The sequence below is a fragment of the Folsomia candida genome, unplaced genomic scaffold (genome assembly GCF_002217175.1).
Source record: "Folsomia candida strain VU population unplaced genomic scaffold, ASM221717v1 Fcan01_Sc001, whole genome shotgun sequence".
Taxonomy (NCBI): Eukaryota; Metazoa; Arthropoda; class Collembola; order Entomobryomorpha; family Isotomidae; genus Folsomia; species Folsomia candida.
The window spans coordinates 17,685,269-17,710,639 of record NW_019091193.1 but is presented as its reverse complement, the minus strand read 5'-3'; the positions used below and the strand labels follow the sequence as shown (position 1 = coordinate 17,710,639).

The window sequence follows — 25,371 nt, the reverse complement described above, 5'->3', positions numbered from 1 at the left end:
ACACGGAAAATTTTCATTCCAACTGTTTCATGTGGTTTGTTGTACAAAAAGAAAATGACCTTTTGATTATTTAATGGGTTTCTGATTTCGTTTTTATTGTTGGGCAAAGTTTTACTTGACTTCATAATCAGAATCGTGACTTTGACTAGGATTGGACCACCAAAAATAAGTCCTCATGGCATTTTGACAAGGCAATTTGCATTTTCAAATCGGGTCGTAAACATGCTGGTTAAAAGTCATAAAAGACATATACACTTTAAGATTACATACACATTGTCAATAAATATTCAGCATAGTTCATTCTGTAATACCGAACGAAACAAAACATTGACATAATACTTGTCGATTTATTTGACGATTTCCTCATTGACTTCACTACATAAAAATTAAATATATTATGTAACTTATTGCCTCTGTAATAGCTGGTAGGAAAGAATTGGGGAATCAGAATGCATCTTGGGTTGGCTGTTATTTTATTTAGCTTGCAATAGAATCTGCCTTATTTTAAGGTTGGGGACGAAATCAAAGGGTATCCAGATGGGACAGGTCCATCTGGTATGTTTCGGTCTAATGAGCATTCCTTGTTCTTCAGCATACTTTCTCCCTTCCTTCCTCCTTCGGCCCTCCCATTCTCCGCCGTACCTGTCTCTCCTTCCTTTCGTGATATATTAATAACAAAGTGAAAGTATCTTGATACAAAGCAGCGACTCCGTCCATGTGCTCGACGTCGGTATGTGCAGGCAATAAAGTGAGTGCAGGCAGATGATGTGGAACTCGGCGAAAGAGGTTGGCTTGGTTGTCGTCAGTCATGATTTTGGATTTTGTTGATGGTTGTCGTGTCATGACCCTTCGTTCGCTCCTCTTCCTGTTTTCTTCATGCACTGGAACATATCTCCTGCTACATATCCCAACTTTCCCATGTAAAGTAAGTCGTATTGAAAGCTGGTCGAAGGGGATGAGAGGACGGTTGCCTTGTTTTTGCATGAACATATCCTGGTCATGCCATGGGCCAGCTCATATTCCCATTTTCCCATGCTGTCTTGTCATTAGACGAATGGAACACATACACATGGACGCATGTAATACAGTCGTAACCATTCAGGCGAAACGAACAAATTGTGTTTATTCCATGCATGTGTGGTGGTTGTGACGGTAGTACATGTCGTAATGCATATAGAAAAAACGCTCCTCCGCTCAAATATTCAAACTGTACTCACTTTGGTTCAAAAACTCTCCCGTGTGTCATGAAATAAAAAAGTGAGTTACAAAACTAGTGTAAAGCCACTAACGTGGACAAACAAGGTTGGAAAAAATTTCTTGGACTAATTTCAAATAGTGGGAATCGATTTTCTGTAATCTTTCTCGATGCTACAGACTGATATCGATAGTTTGTAAAGATTGTCTGAAGAAACAATGCATAATACATACGTGCTTATGTACATGAAATGTTGTGAGGTAGATGCGAGAAACATGAAATATTCGCAGAAATGCACATGTCGAATTTCTAGTTTTCCAGAATAAGTTCCTAGCAATGTAAAAAATTTGTGTTTGATCATTTAATACTTGGTTTCTTTTTGTAAGAGTACACAGATACATACGCTGCAGGTTTTGTCAATTTTATGCCAGTTCATAGTTGACATTATGACTAAAGCATTAATATGTCTCTCTTTCTACGAATGTGTAGAAATAAAGCAAAGGAAATTAACTTTGCGAAATGATACATACAGACGTAGAACAATCACTTGGGGAAGGTGCAATTTTTAGTGCCACGGTGTAAATAAATGAGTAAAAATAAATGCGTATGCATTCTCGTTGAATGTACACTTTCCAGAGAAAGGCTGTTTTCAAATCTTTGTCGTGATGTCTTGATCCCATCTTATCCGAAGCCATGTGTACTGCACGTACTAAGCATGCAAAAGCGGTGGAGGAGTCTCTACCTGCCTGGCAGTTGTTGAGGGTTCGAGTGCGACCTACACAACTTTCTCGTGTTACAAGTCTGCACTCTTGAGAGTGGAGGGTTTATGTCCATCTTTCTCCTTGTGTAATGTCTTCGCAGATTGCAGATTCGGGGAGAAAAAGAGCAGAGGGAGGATTGAGATTTCTCTCCCGAGGGAGATGCACATTCTTCTTTTTGTCTCCTCGCTGACTCCTCCGTCGTTTATTTTCTTCCGCGACTGCTGAAGTGCGTGTTTGTTGTCGAACTACATACTTCCAGGCAACCCACCCGCCCATTCTCGTACTGAATGTTTGCATGTTTTAGCCGTATCCGTATATGTGCAACAAGAAGGCGCAAGTAATTAACAGATCTCACTCGCTCGAATATGTAGGAGGCACGATTCTCAGTTTTATAATATGTCCAATTTCTCGCATTCTCTCACATGACTAAAAAATTGGCCGCTTTTCTCCATTTGAGAAAACTATCTCGCCACGTCGAATTTTTTCGATGGGGAAAAGAAATGCAGCCATTGAGAGAATCTCGTTTACTTTCTACCACATTCCATTTGTCCAGTCACCTCATCTCTCTCACTTTCTCACGTCCCCAAACTTCGCCGACTTCACCCCATTCTCCATCCTTCCGAATTTACTTGATCCTGTTCTACTTCACCAACTTTCCTTGGTCAATCCATTCAACAAGAAGGTAAGTTAACTTGACCAGGCTGTCCTCAAACAATGGCAGGATAAGAAAGTAAACTATCGAGTCCTACTTAATAGTAACGACTGTGATGATGCTGCAGCGTTAGACTCCCAATCAATAGAATGGGAGGAAATGACAATCAACTTTGAGAAGACATTTTTATAAGATACTTATTTAACACGCTGTTAAAAGTTGGCGATACAAATTCCGTTAGATAAATTAGTGGCGCACTATAATATCTATAATTATTTTTATAATTATTCCGATGCAACAGAGCCGAGTCGTCTATAATTGTTTATCATTCAATCAGGGAACGTACGCATACAGCGACCCTTTAATTCGCCCTATAATTCTGCCATGAAAAGTCAAGTGAAATTATCCGAGAATAAAGACAAGAATAAATGGGCCAAGAAAATGGGAAGAGAAATGTATCAGAGTGAAATAATGAGAGGCCGTAAAAAAGACGGCATCTAAAAGTTTTTATGGACATTTGTAAGTTCAGCCCATTTCCCTGTGGATGAGAGGGTTGAAATCATTCAGCCTCTCGGTTGGAGGAGGATTAGAGCACAACACGGCCTAAAAGCTGAAGTGATATGGAATTGATAACTTACTTTACTTCTGGAATCCAGCAGCAAATACATATTCCCAATTGAGCTGACTTGTAGGCCTTCTCCAGCCAAATGTGGTGTGGTGAAAGATCACTATATGATCAGCATATGCATACTTTCCACCGTGCGTATACTGCAGTGATCAGTCCTACTGATTCAGGAGAGAAATTATGTAGTAAACTTTTCGAGTATTTTAGGGTCGTATGTTGAAGGCCTTATCGTGAAAAATATAAAATAACGAGGTTGAAAAGAACGAAAAGACTAAAAAAGAACTGTAAACCTCTTCTGCAAATGAGATCCCATGGGTCAACAATCTGCAGCAAACAGAGAAAGGATACGGGAACAGAGGGAAAGAAAGAATAACACCAGGGAGTTATGTCGAATCATCATTATGTGGATTCATGTATAACTGCCCCTGAATATACGTATGCAGGACTGCCAACAGTGCATGGAAATAGATCGGTTCAACCTGCCGTGTATAATGTATGTATAAAGCTTTCATTTGAACCATAAAGAATCAATGAACCCACCCAGGACTCATGTGGGAAACGTCCAGATCGTCTCCTCATTATATTCACCAGAGGAAAGAATGGGCTCGCAGTTGTTTGAACTTAGCCCCTTCAATTTCTGCAAATTTCGATACATGAATGATTGGATCGGATGAAATAATAATAAACCTGGACTCTAGGATGACTAATGCAAGAAGAAGAGACTCCGTCGTCCCTGATTTCCCGTCGGTGCTCGCAGGAGGAGGACAAGGAATGAGGGGGAGGCTGAACGTAAAATTCTTAGAAACAGTATATTTATTTGTCTTATCTTCTGAACGTCGATTTTTGTTGGGTCTGTTGTGAGAGGCTGAGGGTCTGTCAATAATAATAACCTGGAGAATGACTTATCACCCTGCAAATCACAAGGGCCACATCAATCTACATTTAAAACACGGTGCAGGAGCGTGTCCCTCCGTTGCTCAAGTCTCCTGTGCCGTTTTAGCCTGAAAATGAAATGAGAATCAATGTACCCTGGTGGAGAATTCTTTGGCAAATGGGGACATTTCTAAATAAAATATAACAACAGTGTTCTTATTCTTAAATGAAGCAGCTAACATTGCGTAGACCAAAGTAGGTTCGGCAAAGAAATTTTACGGTTGGGAGAGCATGGGGATAGTTGTGATAGATTAACTAATGGGGTGGAAGACGAGGCAGTCGAGAATGGGACTTGCTGGGGGTGGTTTGGCCGTGTGGTGTCGGGAGAGGGAAACACTTCCTTTGCGATTAATTGTATAAATGGATAGACTTTGTGATACTGCGGGACGAGATAACGAACCAAGTAATGAGGGATTGGTCAGAGTCGTAAAATGTGAAAGGAATCTCTAATGAATGAAAACGACCGGGTGAGAGTGACAAAACAAGGTGATGCACTAGTGCGTTGGTAATTCTACGCAGCAGAATGATAAGTTTTCATACTCAAGAAGTCGTTCCTCTCTTACGTAATTTTCGTAAAGATCATTGAAGAAATTTTTAATTGGACTTCGGAAGTAAGGATCTAAGAAAATATTTATAAATTCCTGCGAGATGACGAAGCACTATGTTCGCAATGGAATTTCCAGAGAGGAAATCGAGGAAAGTTGTAATTGTAGCATTTCAGGAACTGAATGATCGCAGGACATGATAATTTTATATTTGGGGTTAGCGAGATGGCAATGTAAAGAAGAGAAATAAAATCACTCTTGTTTTGATGATGATGTAAGTAAGGGTGGAAAAGAGGAGACACATATGTATAGCTAAAGTCCGTCCCCGTTGGCGTATAACCAGCCGTCATGGTATGGTCACATCCGCGTCGTATCAACCAAATCCCAATAGAAGGAATGAAATTAGGAAATATCCACCCCATATGAAAGAGATCCAAGATGACGGACTCCCCATATTGCCAACTACATACACACGTACATATACAGCTAAGTTAATACTTTGGGCATGGACTCACCCTCTCATCTCGCCAGAGCGTAAAAGAAACAAGAGAAACTTACCTAAGCTAAAGTTAATCTCGAATCCCTGGCTGGTGTTGCAGGCAACTTTTTTCCATGATACTTGACATTTACCGACGAAACAGTAAGAATATTTATATACTGGAGGGTAAATACGTTCCAAGTTATACGTACATATTTCTAATAGTTGTTGCGTGAAGAAAGCTTAAACACTCGAATATTTATTTATAATTTTCCAAATTTAAGGGCATAATTGATTTACAAAACTAAAAATATTAAGTCAAAAGCCATGAAATAAAAAAAAGCTTTCATGCTCTTCACATATCAGGAATTAATGGAAAGGAACGAGAAAGTCATCTGAAAAGTAGACAGCTATTTCTTTTCATGAATGCGAAAGCGGTGCATCGGGTGGGGAAAGTTTCATCATCAAATGGAGGGGTGGATGCGTTTGACATGATCCTGCTTCTATTTCACCAAAGAAGGACAACCACAAAAATTAAAGAAAAATTCCCCAAATCTCCCGTATCAATCTCCATTTCGACGAAAAGAACTCGTATCTTCTCCATTCCACAAACTTTTTGATAAACCCAAGCTCAAGTGAGCTGGATAGTTCGGGTTCTTATGTGGATTGGGGTATATTTGAGACAGTGTTTAAATATCAATTTGCTTGTAGAATTTAAACCAAAATGGAGGAAAAAATATATTCGAATGTTAGCTTTGTTGAACTTCTAGAAAGTAGCTTTATTGTTTCAAGTAAGATTTCAGGATTTTTTTGGATCTGTGGAGAATTCATCACTTTGAATGGTTTTGGTTCTTGAGTATGACTGGCATCAATCAACAGCTACCACCCAGATGAAATTTTACTGGATGTTAAAATGAAGTCATATGTACAAGTTCAACTCAACGTATGTCAGTTCGCATTTCAGATTTTTTATCGCATGTTACGAGGTGGGGTTGGAATTCATTGGATTTACTGCCGCATGTTACTGTCTTGCATGCATGTTACTTGACCATGCAACTGCTTTATATTTGATGGGCAGATGTGATGTACATCACAGAACAGACTAGCGATGCATGTTCATATACTTAATGCGGTTGGTTCCTTATCCAATTCTTTCGGGGGTGAAAGGAGCGGAAATCTCGGGGAGGTAAGTGATGTGATGTCCGGTTCGGTCACCCTGAAACTAGATTGAGTTCCTTGGCTTGCACCCTATTACTCCTCGACGAGCAACGAGTATGAATGAATTTAGTTGCCGTACACACCACAGCAGAATGCAAAGGAGTGGTTCAGAGTTAGAAAATGCGGTTGAGTGAGAGGTCTCGCAGAAAATTTACTTGCAGATAGTAACGAGGGTTAAGAGACGATGTCCATTCGTTTGTTCGCCATTTTCGTGTGGGATTGAGACAGCTTATAAAATAAGGAAGTATTTGGCCTTTCTTATAAAAGATGTTGAAGCGTGTTTTCCAGTCACAGTCATGAGGGGCAGGATGGTTCGATTTGCTGGACATGATGATCCTGGGCGTCACTGGAGGCGGATATGTTTCCATTCATTCTTTTTTGCCTCTGCCACTTTCTTAAATGAACATGCTAAATGTCAAAGCGAATGTGGAATTTTGATCCAAATACAAAAAAAGATTATTTAATTTTACAAGTGTAAGTAGACGTGAGTTGAAGCTAGAAAAACAAGACTTGAGAAGAATAAGGTGAATGCATTTTTTTAGTTTTTAGCATTGGCAGCTACAAGTCCATCCGGTTTTGTCATTGTCATTGCTTGTGCGGAGATTAATAAATACACGAATTTCATTCACATCCAGCGTCCCCACTGCAAGCAACGCAACCCTCGTCCTTTGCCAGACATTGCTTCTTTCTTTTCCTCCAAATCTTCTCTTCTGCTCTCTTCCAGATTAAATTACTTGTGGATACATTATACTCAAAAAGGGCAAATCTAAATGCCTAATATATTTGGCTTAAGTCTCTGCTCGGTGGTATGATAGCAAATAAATGTTTGTCTGTCTGTCAGCCAAGTCTCTGCTTCGTACATAGAGTAATTATTTCTCATTAGTCAAGGAAGAACCCACCCTCTTTGGTTTCCTTTCCCTTCCTACATGTCATCTCCATTCTACTTTTCTCGGTTTAAGGCCGAGCTTGCCTTAGACGACGAGATGCACGAATTGTACTGTATGCAGAACTCGAATTGTATTGTACTTGAAAATTGTCCCGTGTAGAAAAATTTGCATATTCAGCATTGAATATGCATTATCTACCTTATCTGCTTATTCAATTGGTGTGAGATGTAAGTATTTTTAACAAATGGGTATTTCTACATTTACGTGCATGAATTTAGTCCAGCGTCCTATTTCCTCACTTTTGACATGAAACTGAAGAAAACTATGTACGAGAAAGCTATGTTTAAACTATGGACTCGTACTTCATCAAGTCCGAGTAAAAAACTTTCAGTGCAAATTGCTATATTAAATTTCATATTCCCTTAATTACAATTGTAAATGAGATAATTATACCAGCACTAATGACAAACTATTTATACAAGGAAAAGTTTTTATCCTCTCATATAATTCCAATTCCGGCTTTTAGGATAAACTGGTATCATTTGTGTCTCTCATTTTCTTAAACTTGTGTTATTTATTTTTAAAAGTTGAGCGCAATCCATCAGAAAAAGTAGAAACTCGTAATGTTTGAACATCTTCATTTATTCCTTGACTAATTTGTGACAAAAACCTAGTTTGCAATGTATATTGTGCTGCTTGCCTTTGTTTCTTAATTCTAATACGGCCGTCGACTAGGTTTTACCACCTGCCACAATCATGCCACCACGAAATTAGGAAGTCCTTGTTAATAGACCATGAGCTTAGCGTAACGTAATCCACTTTTTTCCCTAATCCCAACGAAATAGCATTTGCCCCTCTTTCCACAACAGCAGCTTCATTGCCAGGCAGGGAGAAAAAAGGACGGAATTCTCGACTCAAGACTTTCAACTTTCCCCATTCCATCTCTTTCCTGGTTGGAGTGTGTCCAAACAAATCGAGTTTTAAGCTGGGCCAATGACTAATATAACTAAAGTAGAGCAGCTCGCAGAATATCCGAAGGCGAAACTAATTTCGGTTTTGGGACAATGATAAACTAACTTTTTCTATCTCCATTCTCTCCCCAGCCGATAAATAGGTCCTTCTTCTCCTTCTTCCTCCGCTCCTTCCGTCCTCATGGGTGAATGTATCGCGGTGATGTTATGGCGAGGAGCTTTAATCAGATGGGGGTGGTGTTTGTTGTGTCGAAATGCATATACCTATTTAGCTCCTCGTGCATCCATTCCATGGGAGAGAACATTAATGAAATGGTGGTGCGTGTAGGTGGGTGAAAATTGGTAGAGAATTAAAGGATTACCAACTTTGTAAATGAGGTCTATTAAACCGGTCACTACTCGTTAACATCACAGCCAGAGTAAATGCAAGCATGTTTTTTTTCCTCGTTTACGTCATAGCATATGTACACATAGGATTTGTTGATAGTCTTGTTCGCATTCATTTTTAACTGAAATTGCAGAGTCGCTCTTGTCAGGGTCGAAAGAATATTGTACATACACTCACCACCACCGCACTCCTGCTCTGTTATCACGTTCAAAACTTGAGTTTATCAAAATATTGAGTAAATCAGGAAGAGAAAGTGACGCAACTTGTTCATGTTCAAACTAAATTGTTTGCCAAAACTGAATAAAGGCACGTACTTTCTCCCTTCTGCCTGCATCTCACTCTAACCGCCTCCACCCACCAAGCAACCACCTATCTCGTTGCAATGGGGTTCAAGACACAGGACCAAATTTCACCGAGATATCCAATCTACAAACAAGCCAAGGCTGGAAAGGGTAAACCACCTGAGGCTAAAATCTCCTTTTCCTACATGACTGCCAAACCAAACCGTTGCAAAATTGTGGAGAACGTCGTTTGTCTATGATCCAATGAAGAGGAACAGCTTTGTAACCCAACTTATTTCACTGGTTTTACCCAGGAAAGGACGGATGAGACCTGGATAACTAGACCATTTATGTGTTCCGCATGATTTAAAGCAGATAAGCATTCCAATTCTGATAATCACCTGCAACTGACAGGTAAAGCAAGCTTAGAAACAGGGTTCACATGGGCACATTAATTTTTCAAATATCCATGTATACACGCCGATGCTTGTATTCACATTATTCAGAATATTGCATCAATTTATTATGAACAAGGAAAGACGAGATTAAATCTACGCATTCAGCAGCCAAGGTAAATACGTATAGGCGGAAATACATGCAACTATCATCATTTTTCACCTACAAGGGCAAAAGGGCTTAAACGGCGGAATATATTATTCATGTAAGTCACAAGCAGTTCCTGCGGACAAGCAGTGCCGGCAGTTCAAACAAAGAAATTTAATCTTTCTTGGAGGAAGAAGTGGGCAAAATTGTCTCCCTCTCGCCGTCGTTCTCTCTCTTTTGGTAAAAGGAGAGCATCATTATCGCGTTGTAAAAATATTTGTTTTCGATCTCAGCAGAGAAGAGCTCCTTGTTTCCTAGATTTTGACATTTGATTACACAAAACAAACAGGGGAAGAAAGGCAGCCGAGAGCATCTTGAGTTCTGGCAGAAAAGCACATCGGAAATGAAATGATAACAAAATAATCATTCTTATTTAGTTCATGTTTAGCACCGGTTCAAACTACTTTTTCTACGAATCTCATAAATCCTACGCATTCCACTACCTGAAATTCCTCTTGGGCAAAGTAATTATATTGAGTTACTATTTCCCTGCAAGTTGAGATTGTACTCTGCGCTCCCCCGTCCTTTTTGTTCCTCGTCGTTCGAGGTTGTGCAGTACAAACAGTTCAGAACCACTTGTTCTGCTTGATTGTGTGTATGTAAACAAAGTGTTTCAGTTTAGCAGTAAACATGGGACGTGAGATAAGTAAATATTTGTCCCATCAGCCTCTTTAAGGTGTAATAAAATCAACTTTGCGGACCTTTGATAACCAAGTAAATTGACGGTCACACACCCTTCTACAGACGGTTTAGAATAGTTTTCTGACCAGCATGAAACAATGAGGGAACTCACGTCACAGTTTGTAACCTTCGTAACTGCGTAAGGTTTGTAAGCTTACAAACTTTTACGAACTTTTACACACATTTCTAAGGAAAATTGACTTACGAACTTTTACGAAACTTACGCACTTCAAACGCATGTTTTTGGTTCGTAAACAAAAGTTCGTAAATAATTCGAGTTTGATATTTACATTTTCGGTTGAAATTGTCTTAGAGACGAATTGTCTATTGTAAATTTTTTGTGATCTCGTCCCGCAAATGCAAATTAATTTAATTATTTTACAAAAGATTGCTGCCAGCCGAAAATATTTGTCGCTACCCGACCAGCCCCCAAATGTCAAATCCGGGCTAAATTGACACACTTCATCCAGTGGGGTGTCAATCGATCGGTCTTGATCTTACGATGATTTTGGTATATTATAGAATTTTGTGACCTATGAAATGGCTGTGTAATTCCTGAAAAACTGATATTTTAGGCAAAAAAATTCAAAAAGAATTGCATGTCATTTGGTGTAAGGTAGGATAAAGTTGGCTAGCAACATTTTGATGACGTTTTATATGCGATATTTTTTTCACTAAAAAATGTTTTCGAAAACGTTTATAAAATCAACTCACGTCAAGAGTGTGTAAACTTACAAACCTAACGCAGTTACGTAGGTTACGAACTTGACGTGAAATCCCTCATTGAGGGATGTATGTATTAAATGTATGTATTAGATGTATTAGATGTAATATGTATTAGATCTAATATGTATTAGATGTATGTATTATGTATTAATCTATGTATTAAAATTTGACTTTGGACATGTCAAAGTCGTACTAAAGAATATTCTGAAAATTTAAAAGTCTATTTTTTTAGATATTTAGTAAGGGATTTTTCTTTCAAGTAGTGACTGTGTGAACTGTCAGTCGGTGCATTATTGTTCAAATGCCAAAGGAAATGCCAGAAGTAAAAATAATTACAACATAATTGGATTTTATCAGAGCCCGTGTAATCGAATAAATTAAGACGCCCTCCTCTTTCATTTTACAGGATTCTCAATCACTTTCCTTCACTCAGGCTGTAGTGCATATTGTGTGTCGAAGGAGTGAGGAGGAACGAACCACCCACCCTCGGAGTCACTCACAATTCTCGTCTGACATTCTCGTCCTCCTTGACTTGAGTGGGTAGTTAGCGCAGTTGGTGCCATTTCTTCGTCGTCCCTCTGTAATTCAATTCCGACTCTCTCCAAGTGACAAACCACGACGGATGAGAGACTCCATTCTAATTTGAACATCCACATACTTTCTCCACGACTGGGCTCTTTATATTACCAATTTTAGAACAAGTTTATGATGGAGTGGTTGAGACTTGTCACTAATTTTTACGGCATGTACATAATTATCGCATTAAAAGTGGTTAATTGCAGAATGCGTTGCAATAACTAATTGGACTTTCTGGTCTTGCCAATTAGTTGCTAATTCCGTGAATGCGATGCACTTTACGAATGACTCAAATTGTTACGTATCTCTTCTGAAGATGGTTTTTGCATGACATTGTTACAGCTGCTATTTGATGATCAGCGTCTGTCTAATGGTTGTAAAAATTCTTGAAAGTGCTGTAGGAGTAATAAGCTAATGAAATACGGAGAAAGTGCTTCTCTCAAAGAAACCCTGAGAACTCTGTGAATAAGTTGTCCTGTTCGTTCCAAGAAGAAGAGTCGCTTGACTGGAGGAAATTTCCATAAATAAATAAATCTCTATAGTTGACTCGAGAGAAAGAGCACAACTCGCGGCTTACATGCTCCTTGCCTGGAGAAAGAAAAGTTCTGAAACCAGTAAAGTCTGGATGACGAGTGTTTTTCGTCTAGATGATATTCGAAGAGTCGAATTTACGGATTTCTAATTTTTAACTGTATGCAGATATGTACTACGAATGTCCCTCAGATTAGAATGAGGTCTAGTTAGGATTTGTATTAATGGAGCTGTGAGGCTCAGTCAGTTTGGAGTCCGGTTGGGTGTGGTATTGCTATATTTTATTCGCATTTAGTATGAAAAGATGACATGCAATCCTGAAACATAAACCAAACTGGAACTTTATTGTTGTCCCAACTTGAGGAGTAATGCCAAGGGAAAAGAATTGGAGTGTGTGGCTTTTTGCCTGCCACATAAAAGTCACCAAGAAGAAAGTTTGGTGAAAAAGTGAAAGATTTCACACTTATAATCTACTCCAGATCTTCCCACTTCCTCTTCATCATCTTTTCCTACCAGCAAAAACCCACCCAGTTTTATTTATACACCACGGAAGTTCACTGATGAAAAAACATGTTACATAATAAAGATTATGTTACCCATATAATATTGATATGCCTTTCTTGGCTTCTCCGAAAAATAATATGCGCTGCTATCAAATATTTTCTAAATACCTACATTTGAATCGTGTGCAACTTTATGGAGCAAGAAAAAAACGAAATAACAAGGACGATTTTCTCCAGTCAGTTGTTCAAAGTAAATAGGGAAACAATGTAACATCACACTTATTGGAAGGAATATTTGATTTGTGTGTAACTTTGTGATAGAGGGTGAGAGAGAGGCCCAAGAAGCCGTTCCTTCGCCAGCTCGTTTACTCGAATAAAGTGCGTGTTCTGTCAAAATAAGTTTAGGCAGTGTTAGTCCGTAACACTGAATGCACATCAATAACACCACGCCATACAAGACTTTGTTCCTGATTTGTCCTAAATTATTCTGGATTTGTTGAATTTCGAATGTTCGGTTTGGAGTTGGTTTAAACGTTCAAAAACAAGAAGCTTGTAAAAGAACATTCTTGAATGTCTCACCAAACAAAATTTTAGAAATCAATTCCGGCTGCCCTGCGTTTATTGAGGTAATGGCCTAGCTTGATGCTCAACTGATACATTTGGATCACCAAAGGTGGGAAAGTTATCAGCCTACGAAGACATTTCCCTTCCACCAACAAATGACATTGACTGTGATGTCCTGTAGTTTTAATTTAAGCTCGCACACCAGGACACGACGAGCAAAATGTTTTATCATTTGGTGCCTCAAAATGGACGGAAGCGTGGATGCACAATGGGAAGGCACGTGAATATACATATACAGAAGAGAAAGTAATGTCCACACTTTCACTTAGCTCGCTGATTGTGCAGTAGTAGAAAAGTCGTCGCAGGAGCTTCACGATTCATCAGACAGTCGTTTCCTTCTTTATGCTCACTAATTGTGATATGGGAAGTAAATGGATGTCGAGGGATGAATAATTGAGATGCCGTGAAATGGAGACTGACCACCACCGAGTTCCAGCCTTTCGTACCAAATGGACTTGCATGGTTCCAGTCCGACCTGCCATAAACATCTTTATTAGCTTGCTCTCATTCTATTAATTATTCAGAACAAAAATCACTTTTCATTACTCTCGGTCGGCTTTCCTTCTGTGATTATAATACTCGCACGTTATCAAATAGGCCTCAACCAGATGAATTTGTTGTTCCTGGTGGAACTTGCTGAAATATTTACTTATTGCAGTTTTCTCGCAAAGAATACCAGTTCACCCATACATATATTTACTAAACCTGTAAATATCCCGAGTTTTCAATTATTTCCTCAACTTGACTCTTTTTCTGAACCAGTTTGATCCATGTATTTAATGGCCACGACAAACAAAAGAGGTCAACATATGCGTCTCCGCTTTCATTCGAGAGAATAAATCTTGACATATTTCATATTTTAAAATTCTGCTCGTCCACAAACAACCTTTATTTTTCTTGTCTGTTTTGATATATTTGAGATGGACGAGATTTGCTTCTAGGATATGTACGAGACATGCAGTTGGTAAGGAAGTTCCTTTGTCTGATTCGATTGAGTAAAAGAGAAGGAAACTATCCTGACTTTGAGACCTCCTCTTATTTATCTCATCTCCTGCCCTTTTAAAATTGGAAATCGAACGCACTTCCAGTATGAAATTGAATATGCTCACATTCCGACTTTCTTTCCGTCTCCATTCATCCGAGTTAAAGGGAGGCTGAAAAAACAGTGGAAAATGGATCATGTTCGGAGTGAAAGTCTAACTCAAATGCCATGCCGTCGACTGAATGCATGGCGATATAGATATTATGTCTACCTCGGATTCTACACTAGTTCGCCCACTGAACTGAAATGCATTACTTATACATTTCATCGTTAAAAGATGTTCCTACCAAATATTTCTGGGAATAACAGTTCTTTCTCCGATGATGGATACCATAAAAGCTGGTCTGAAGACGAAGATGGACATATCAGTTGTGTGATGCTTTGTACTTGTGTGTGCGAAGGGTTGTTTAGAAAATGGGTGAGTTTTGCCATTAAATTCTGGGTGCTGTAATGGAATTATTTGACCTTTAATCCCACACAACAATGGACATGCCACTCAATTATCTGAGCTGTGGGTAATTCTGGTGGTTTAAGCAATATATGAATGGCTTTGTCTGAATGAAAGATTCAATTATTTGCATAAGTTTTAGTCAGGGATGCACGGTATCAGAATTACACATCAGATGAAAAATGTTGAGTAGGGTTTACCCATTCGATGACCATTGGTTCAAATAAAATATAGGGAAGGTTTCCGGTATAAAGTTAAAAATTTAAACATTGTGGCTTTGAGCAAACACTGCAGCAAATAAAATGGCCGAGTAAATTTGAACCGCACTTCTTAAGTGAGTGGTAAAACAATACACAATCTGAAACATTTAAGGAAGGAAACAAAAACACTTGCTAAAGTTCTGCGAAGTTGATTCAATTGAGTATTTTTAGTTTGAGGGTACATCGGATTCGGTCCGTTTGGTTCAACAGAGGTGCAAAGTGAAACTCAAAGAAATCTGCTGGATCTGTACCTTTATCTGCACAGTACAAAGAAACTGCCCTCCAGAGGTGTTAGTCCTTCCCACGAATGATCTCGAGTTAGAACTTGACGATAAATCTGGTCTGGAGTCAATTTTTCTCCGTACTTTTTTTTGTTAAGCAGACGGAACAAAAATGTATTGCTCGGGCTATGCCAAGTCTACCCTGTAGGTTTACTTATTTTGGGAAGGGAGGGTTTGGCCAACCCTTCCTTCACATGTCAAACCAAGGATTTAATGCTTTGTTCTGTCACGGAACAGTTCGTCAAATACATTTTTGTCGCTAGAATAAAATTGAGTTGAATGTATTCTTGCCTTTGGTTGGTTTTAAATTAGTTTAACAAATGTCATGTGTTTGCATGTTCACGTGTGTACAACAACAGATGTAATAATGACATTTCAATTATAGGAAAATCCTTTGTTGCAAAATGTTAATGTATTAAAGTTTCATTGAGCCTGAGCGAAGCGTTCAATTTTTTTACCTGTCAAATCATTCTGAAGTCATTTATACCAGGATTCCTGAAAAATTAGGTGAAAATGGTTGGAGTTAGTTAAATCAATTCGTATCTATTCATAAAGGACAATGACAATATAAGCAGATGGATTGTTTGCTACAGATTTCAATTCCATTTTCCGATGGAATGGAATGAATTGGATTTTTCTATTACAAATGTTATTGTTTGTCATTATTCTGCGTATTCTGATTGTCATTTTGCTCATTTCGTCATGTCTAATGCAATCAAATTACTGTCCTTATCGATGAACATCACATGCAAATACAGTTATTTTTATATTATTATTAAAGTTACGAATTTGTAATTGCTGTCAACATATTGATTTTACTATTAAATTTTGTTGACTTCCTTGTTGCTTGAAAAATTCTGTGTAACAACATGCACCATCTCTGAACCTCTAACATGATTGCTTCATTATATTAAACACATCACAAAATTGGATATCTACCATTTAAAAAATTAGTTTGTCTGCAGGGGCCACGTTTACTAACAATACAAAGCATATGCATTGTGATACATAGATGTAAATGATATGCATATCACTTATTCGATGGATATTTCGATATATGTAAACTGTAGATCTTCATCCATAATGCTTAGCATTTTTGGTAAACAATTTCTTGAGTACAAGTCCAGCCAATGGCTAATAAAAAGGATTAAATTTAATGCACCACCGAATAAGCTAAAATTTACCACAAATTTAGACTGAATTCGTCACCGGATGAATTTTTTCCAACTTTGGCCTTTTTAACCATATATTAGGATGGTGGTTACCACAAATTTAGATGAGCAGCCACTAACGTATTTCATGGGTATAGAATTATAAATACAATATTTAATTTACAATATGATTTATTTATTTATAATCTTTGACGTCTTTTTTTAAAAATACACCTGAAATTAAATAACAATGAGCGCTTTTTTTAGCTTTCGCAACCCTACCCCTTTTACGCTTTTCACCTAATGGAACGGTTTTGGCTTCCGGTCGAACATCATAAAGCGTATTCTGAATTGCTAAACCAAGTATATGCTTACAAACATGTTCTTTTAAGTAAACGGGACATGAACATGTGGAATTAGTCCATTGATTGGTGTGGAATTTAACCATCCATAATCTTGTGGTGCTGGCCACGTACGAGTCGAAAGTTCTCCAAGATTTGTTCGTATTCATTCGCAAGTACTTTTTAACATCATCCTCTTTCAAAGGAGGTTGATTTGAAGCAGATACAAAATAATGCCTGACATAAAGTTCATCTTCAGATGTCTTATACCTTGTACTTGGTTTTGATTTGTTCCAATTGAAAGCATCGGTCTCCAGCCTGAGTGAGATAATGGGAACTTCTGCAAAAGTTTTATGGTTCTCATGTATTGGGTCCCTCTGCTACGACCAATCTTTGGTTTGGCTTAACATGAAGGAAATGAACTCCCCCATTGGCAACCTTGCCCTGAAGGTGCTTTGCTGCTTAATCCAAGCATTGGTTGACTCAAGTCCATTATTTGTGGACGGGTACCCAGGGGCGTATCCTTCATACCAGTTTGTTCGGCTGTTTAGCCATTCATCTCTGAAGTAATTCACAAAATCTTGAGTTGCGTCTGCAGAGTACTTTTTTATCCACAAACTTTTTGCGACCTCAAACTCCTCAGGGGACCGAGCTAATTGAAGCCTTATTATGTCCTGCCTTAATTGTTGCCAAATTGTTCGATCCTTAACTAGCGATTGCTTTTTATCGATGTTTGAAGTTACATGGAACCAGCAGTGCACCCTTTTGTAGTCTGTTCCGAAGACATCTTCAAACCCAATGGTGATAGTCTGAGCTGAATCTGCAACTAGCACTTTCGGATCCAAGTTTCCTTTCGTTCCCTTTTTAAGGCCTTCGAATAGAAATTTAAAATAATACGCCAAAAAGTTTTTTAGTTGGATTGTGGTCGGGTTTATTACATTGATTTTACGTAACTCGGTCAGAATCATTTTTGGTTTATTAATCCCTCTCTCCACCAGTTTGACAATTTCATCTTTCATATTTTGGCTGATGCCTAAGATAATATTAAACGTTCGTTACTCAACTTTAAATGCACATACATGAATAGCTTGGAGTCTGAGGTACGTACCTTTTTGCTTTTTTAAAGCATGGTCATGCTGTTCTATGGTGGCTTGAAGTTCGACAATGGAAGATACGGCCTTCAAAATTAGTCTCCGTTTGGCAGAACATGCAGAGGAAGATCGACAATTGTACTTCACGGTTACTCCTTCTTCAGTAGAATATTTACAGTGATAAATCCATTGTCCCTCTTCTTTTAAGTAAGTCTCTGCCTCTTTTTTACTATCAAATTGACGAAGAACAGACCACTCGCAACTACGCCTGGGTTTTTTTAGATTTGGGAGAATTTTCCTCGGAAAGAGAGGAATCGGCATCACTTGTCCAGTTAAAAACTTGGGAACACGTCATTTCTTTGGTTTTAAAAATTTTTGTTCAGATGGATATATTCTAACTGCAGGACAACTGACTGTGAGAGTGATGACCAGCCGAATGGTAATACATATTCAGTCAGTTCTCATGCCCATAGTCTAGTCAATAATACACAAATATATACATATGCACATGAAACGATAAGGAAATTTCCATGATTCCTTGAGATTATTGTAATTATATTATTGTTTTATAATCCTGTATTCACGAAATACGTTAGTGGCAGCTCATCTAAATTTGTGGTAACCACCATCCTAATATATGGTTAAAAAGGCCAAAGTTGGAAAAAATTCATCCGGTGGTGAATTCAGTCTAAATTTGTGGTAAATTTCAGCTTATTCGGTGGTGCATTAAATTTAACCCTAATAAAAACCTTGTTAGCGCTTTGTTACAAAATAAATAAATAAATTCTGAAATGTAAGCTAGACCCAGAATCTTTCCAACTTCAGGAAACATTATTTCTATGATCTGAAATTATTGCCGGTGGGACGATGGATTCTTGGCTAATGTTAACTTGATAAAGTCATGTGATGTTGTGCAGCTTGTGCATGAGTGAGGAAACACATGATTTCGCCAACAAGCCCAATCTAAAACCAACTTTTTCTACATACGACCAGTTTCGCCCAATAAAACTTTCTTTGGGTGGACTTTGCTGTAGAATTTAGTCTCGCGTACAAACAGAGCAGGTACATTAAGCTGGGCCACGACAAAGGATAGTGAGGGAGGAAGAAAGAGAAAGCGGCACGGTTGTGAATGTCTCCATGTCACGCGACGTAAGTACCATCAAATAGTCATCGTAAGAAATCACAGCCGTCTAGCCCACCGAATATGCAACCATTACAACCTGCCCATGCTCATCAGGATAATTTACAGGTTCTTGGTATGCATGCTACATGGCATCACTAAAGTGGAGAACTAGGGACAACTTAAATATCTACTTATTTACATACAACGTCCCAACTCGCACATGGAGTCAGAAAGTCAGTCTCCGGTTTATACCGGTCACAGATTGAGACAAATTGGTTAAAAAGTTAAATATGTGTTACTAATCTAATTGAAATATATGATAGCTAAGGACATTCAGTAAGTATGGCATATCTTTTGGCTTCCTACATTGCATAATACGTATTGCCAGATTTTGCGCATTCCTAATTATCGTTGACATATACTGTTAAGAAACCAGGCTTTCCTTTTGAAAATATAGCAGTATTGAACTCGGGGTCCTGTATCGATTGCTGAGGATAATTTGTTCCACAGATCACATTCGAGATATGTAAACAATACCATATTAACAACCGTCCACCAATAATAATCCTCTAATTATAATCCTAGCCGATCGCTTTCCCGAAGTTGACAAAGGTACAAAATACGAAAGTTATAGGCAATTGAGTTATGAATTGTCTGGACGAAAATAAGATGGATTATTTTATTTTCTTTCGAGTAAAGAAAGCAGAAAGTTGGGCTTGTTTATTTTCTAGTCACTGAATGAATTGTTTATAAAAATACAACAAAGCTGCAGCAGTAGCAATTTACGAGGGCATAAATATGACTAACACTGCTTACAATAAAAATAATGGACTCTTTTGCTGTGGGCTGTTGCTCACTTTCCCTCATTTTTGGACATGATGCCATTCTGACATGCGATGCTCTGTGAATGTGACGATGTACTTTAATTTGGTTTATGATCTCACTTATTCTGGCCCAGACTTCCCTCATTGGATCATATCACATATCCGTATCTTTATGTAAACAATAACATGTAGGCAAATAATAAGACTTGCAAGTCTCTTGAAACTTTCGTATGACTGTAACGTTATGGACGAACTGCTGGCTTGAGATTCTCTCATTTTAAAATTTATTGAAATTGAAGTATTGAGAGCCCACTCGAGATTTTGTCACAAATGGATTTGTATGTACATGTGTGCGACTGAACCCATTTTTATTCTACAGAAATGCCACGCTTCGTTGGCCCAATGGAAAATGTCACAGTCGTGTCCAACCGAGAAGGGATACTCAGTTGCGTTGTGGAGAATTTGGGATCTTATAAGGTACGCAGAAATTTATGCAAAAATTTTCATGCACAATTAACCAACTATGTGATTACACTTTCTACATTATTATTAAGACTCATGTTGTGATGATGCTATGACGAAAAACCTGTGACAAAGTTACTGAAACGCCCAAATACGACATGGACGAAATCTAAAAAGTGCATACTAGTCGATCTGTCCATGTGTCGCTGCATGCATAACTTGATATCTGAATAAGCAGTCGTTCACGTACCCGAGTAGCAAATCGGATTACGCTAAGTACACGTCTTTTTGAAACGTCATTGTCATGTTATCTATCTGTAAATTAAGTGTTGCATGATACACAACAGTCTCGTTTTATTTCATGTCGGGCTATGCATGGGGAGCAGAGGGGTATAATAAAAAGGAATTTCAGGGATTTATCTGCCCCGTAAGTACAGCTGAGTCGGCTGAACTCTGTTCATCTCCCAGTAATTGAATCTCTTATGTTGCTAAATCACTCCACTCCACTCTCTTTACTCCCTTTTGCCTAGTTGGTTGTAAAGATTGTGCCAATTTGCATTCCAAATTCACGCTCCCCAACCCAAAGAATCTACTTTGTGGCTTCAGGGTACATGCAGACAGCTTAACAAGCAACTGGCTGTTTCAAGGCTCGAAAAACTACATGCACCGGACATTGCACAAGACCTTTGAGTATCATCAGTTGACAATTATTCCCATAACGTGCTCATTCGAGTTACACAACGGAATGTTGCATTATGATATCAGCACTTTAACAAGTACCTTGATAATTTTGAGACGAGTATTTCTACCAGTTCTTTTTTTTTGACGTTTTTTGTGAAATGTTGCTGCTCAATGACTTATTGTACACATAGGTTTTACGACAAAAAGACAAACTTGCGATAACATGTTTATTAATTACATGTTTGATATTTTAAAGGTCGCATTTTTGAGGGTTTCGACTCAAACTATATTAACAATTGGCTCTCATGTCATTTCGAGAAGGTAAGCAATTTACACTCCACGCAAGATTCATTATGCCCAAATAAAGATTGTAATTCACAATATATCAACATACATACATATGTAAAACTTAAACAATAATAATTTTCTCAGATTAATAACTAAGTTTGCACTGCAATCAATTTCGAGTATAAATAAAATCTCGGTATCGCCCGTGTAAAAACCTTCATTTAGATAGATGAATATTTAAATCGAAGTTTAACATGAGAAATAAATACTTGCACATTTAAAATGGCTTTGTCGGAAGACATGGTGATTTGATAAAGCAATTTATTCAAACTTTCGATACTCGTACATATTGCAATTAACTCAATCTCTACAGCAACGCAAAATATAAGCTATATATACTAAGCAAAATTATTAAGATTTAAAAAATTTCACTTCAGTCACCGGATTGGACTATCACACACTGAGAGCAGGGCTTGGAACTTACACATCCGACATGCGAAGGTAGTTTTATGTCCAAGTTATCGCTAATCATGATTCCAGACCGGATTAATTTAAACGGTTTCTTTATTATTATCAAATTAGCAATCTGATGCAGGCTACTACATGTGTCAGGTGATATAAGCAATCTATGCAAATTTTTGTAAGGTAGGATTAACTGACATCTGCAAATATATAGGTGAATACTGACCCGATGCTGTCTCAATTGGGTTACCTGCAAGTTGTCGGTAAGTTCATATCTCCCAACTTCGAGTACTTAAACACTTAACGTTATTTATGAAGAATTAAAGTCACATAATTGAATCGTCACTAGTCCCACCCGATATTTTGGACTACCCAACAAGCACCGATATGGTTGTGAGAGAGGGAACAAATGTTTCTCTAATCTGCGCCGCTACTGGCTTTCCCCAACCGACAGGTTTTTGATAACTCATAGTTTAAAGCTACACGTGAGTCTAAATCAAATTAAACTCCATACTTCCAGTAAGTTGGCAGAGAGAGGACAAGCAAAAAATTCCATACGGGGAAGATTTAGGTAAGATAAATTCCGTCATACTTTCTTCGAGACAAACAATGCAACAAATTATTCAACAAAAATTGGTTTAAAAACTCCAATCTTCGTCTTCTTGTCAGGAAGTGAGAATCATATATTTGATTAAACTTGAGGTTTGTTTTTCTCTCGTATCAGTCATATCGTATTTTTTAGATTGAGATTGACAGAGGAGGTTGTTGGGTTGGTTGGTGGTATTGCTGTGTGCGTGAAATGGGCAGTGAAAATTTGAGTCGTTCGTTCGTAATAATAAGTCAAACTAGAGTGGGGCTAACACAATGGAGAAAGTCGACAAACAAACAGACAGAGTATCGCTGCAGGTGGTAAGCCAAAAGCGAGACGGAGGGGATATCACTAAATTGATAAAGGAAATGAAATTGAGTGAGAAATGAATCCGTTCACGATAACATCACTCGCCCTCCACTTACTCCTCGCGTAATCGGCCTCAGCTTTCTCTCCTCATTCCTTCTCACCTTTGGTTTTCACGATCCACGATGCCATCACGAGGCCACTTGTTCAAAAATTGTAAATAAACAAAATTTGTGGATTGTTTTAGTTGAAACAATTGAGGGCTCAGTATTCAATATCAGCAAAGTGAATCGGCTTCACATGGGTAACTTATACTTTATAATGAGGGTATTCGTTATTTCTTCGTATCCGTAGTATCGTAAAATAGTTTACGAAGATAAAACAAGGGGTCAGCTTTCGTAAAAATCGTAAGCGTAGTAACACCATTTTCGATGAGAAAATCTTACGACGCTTACAAAATCTCGTAAGCGTCGTAAGTTATTTTACGATACGAAGAATACTAAGGATACGAAGAAATAATGAATACCCTCAATGTCATTTATAAGTAGTTAATGAGAGGTGAAATTGATAAAATTACTATTTCATTTTAGGGGCTTATCTTTGCATCGCTAGGTAAATCGTAAAAATTACATCACCTTTCATGACATTTAACAAAACAATAAAAGTTTACTTGATTTTTTTCAGTAATGGTAAGTAACAAGAAAGGAAACTGGTACTTTCACCATGAGTGAAACTAATCACTAATTATATCAATTATTATGTCTCACGCTCCAAAAAGGTGTTGCTCCAAAGGTTCGCACATATTTAATACAATGCAATTACCTTATCAGAGCTATGAATATTACGAAAATAATACAAATAATGTATATTAATATGTAGGTCAGCCGCCGCATTCTAATTATCGTCCACTTCCCTCCCATGATATGGGTAATAAATAATTTGCTAATTCCAGTCTGAATGTCACTTCAAACTGAAATTAATTTATTTATTCCAGGTTCAACAACAACTGATCGGAGTTGCCGAGGGGGACGACGTTATCTTAGGTACTTTTTTACACGAGACAACTTTTGTTTATTTTGAAGAGTTTGTTCTAGTGCGTAAAATATGTGTAATTACTAAATTAGAGTGCCAATCAGAAGCGTATCCCAAATCTATCGTGAGTGGAGTAAAATTAAACTTTTTTTTAGATACATGCAACATACGTACGCATACTTATTTTCTTGTTCTATTTTCAATAGAACTACTGGGTCAAACACAACGGGGACATTATTGTTTCTCGTAAGTATGCATCCTCTTCACCCAGACAAATTTATGTATGTACCTGTATGAATTTATTTACCCCTTCTGTCCAACAGCAGTTGATGGTTCTCCTATTGACAGCTATAATGGTAAGTTCTCATCGTGGGGCATGTTTATTGCTCCAGTTTCCAGCACGTCTCATTTTTCCCCAAGTAAAAATTAAACGCCAACCATATACTTACATGGGTCTTACCAAACTCACTGCTCAAATTGAGAGAATCCAAAAGCACAATTTTGAGTTGGTAGCAACGCAATGAAACGGTAATTCTTACGTCAGGAGACATAAAAATCAGTCATGTGCCAAATGTCAAATTTTATGGCAAATTATTCTACCAACCCATTTAAGCAGAAACTTAGTTGCTAGTGTCGCAACCCTACAATACAATTTCCGGACTATAGATTTTCAAATTGACACAATAGGATAGTAAATATTGCTCCTCACTTATTATTAAGCATCTACTGTTTACGAAACACTCATTTACGTATGCATTGGGGAAGTTTATATCAAAATTTGCTACTGCACAGAGTTTGTCAAATTTTTATTATATGTATGTGCAAAACAACGGAGATCGTCTAAATCAGTCACAAACTTTCTGAAATCTCACATTTTTGCTATTCAATTTCAATATTGCATCTTGAGACCCTGTCTCTTTTCATCTTTCGGATTCAAAATCTTATTTATTGATCCCCTTTCATATCCTTTCCTATTTCTTTCGTAACAGAAAAGACATCTTAAAATGAAAATACCTGTGGTTATTTTGCAATACTTTCCTTCTCATATCATTTTTCGCTGAGGGTAGCAAAAGTTGATTTTGTGTTCACTGCAAAGAATTTCTGAACGAAGCCGAGATATCTGTTCATTCTGGTTACTTTTTGGCAAGGTGCCTTCCCACTTTTTTCCTTTGGTATCATATCAATATGTGGAGTATTGACGACTTTCTTGAAATGTGTGGTTAAAGTAAATCATAATATTTTTTTTGTGCGTTTATAAGGAGAAAAATACGAACCTGTCTTGCTGGACAATGCGTATAAAGTGACAATGCGACTTACAATTAGAGGGATTCAACCTCCCGATTATGGAAGTTATGCCTGCCTGGTATTTGATTTTATACTAAATGTTTAAAAGGTTGACATTTTTAACCAGCATTTTTATTTATTAGTCCAAGAACTCGTTGGGTTCTACGGATGGTCAGATTAAAATTTACCAAATATTACGTAAGTCTCACACCGCTTTTCTATTTTAATTACATCAAAAGTATTATGGTATGTTTAGAGTCTATTGTGGCACATCAATATCAATCTCTGCGTTTTTGAATTCTTTATACCTAAAACTTCACTTACAATAATTGCATTCGACAAAAAATAAAAAGATTGATTTTTGATTGATACTGCTTCTGCTTGTACCGCATAGTTTTCGTTTTGCATGGTTTGCATGATTCGACACTAATCTAGCCACCACAGTCGTTGGATTCTACAGCGTTTCCTTCATCTTGTTACCCTATTGATTGATAATATGCAAGTGCCTCGAGAATGACTATTATTAGA

At 37.8% G+C, this 25,371-nt stretch overlaps 1 protein-coding gene across 3 annotated transcripts in view; it reads left to right on the top strand.

Moving 5' to 3' along the window:
* LOC110843507 (lachesin) overlaps positions 1–25,371 on the top strand; it is a 42,311-nt gene that overhangs the window by 13,805 nt on the left and 3,135 nt on the right. For 2 of the 3 annotated variants that reach the window (XM_035846246.1, XM_035846244.1), the window contains exons 3-20: positions 20,119–20,216; positions 21,139–21,203; positions 21,608–21,671; positions 21,753–21,782; positions 21,847–21,895; positions 21,982–22,086; positions 22,153–22,203; positions 22,775–22,831; positions 23,118–23,139; positions 23,212–23,216; positions 23,306–23,319; positions 23,407–23,454; positions 23,522–23,570; positions 23,652–23,683; positions 23,766–23,805; positions 23,883–23,915; positions 24,819–24,922; positions 24,987–25,041. In XM_035846246.1, the coding sequence (XP_035702139.1) occupies positions 20,119–20,216; positions 21,139–21,203; positions 21,608–21,671; positions 21,753–21,782; positions 21,847–21,895; positions 21,982–22,086; positions 22,153–22,203; positions 22,775–22,831; positions 23,118–23,139; positions 23,212–23,216; positions 23,306–23,319; positions 23,407–23,454; positions 23,522–23,570; positions 23,652–23,683; positions 23,766–23,805; positions 23,883–23,915; positions 24,819–24,922; positions 24,987–25,041 (921 nt within the window). The remainder of the gene's footprint in view (positions 1–20,118; positions 20,217–21,138; positions 21,204–21,607; positions 21,672–21,752; positions 21,783–21,846; positions 21,896–21,981; positions 22,087–22,152; positions 22,204–22,774; positions 22,832–23,117; positions 23,140–23,211; positions 23,217–23,305; positions 23,320–23,406; positions 23,455–23,521; positions 23,571–23,651; positions 23,684–23,765; positions 23,806–23,882; positions 23,916–24,818; positions 24,923–24,986; positions 25,042–25,371) is intronic. The other variant, XM_035846245.1, reaches the window with a different exon arrangement.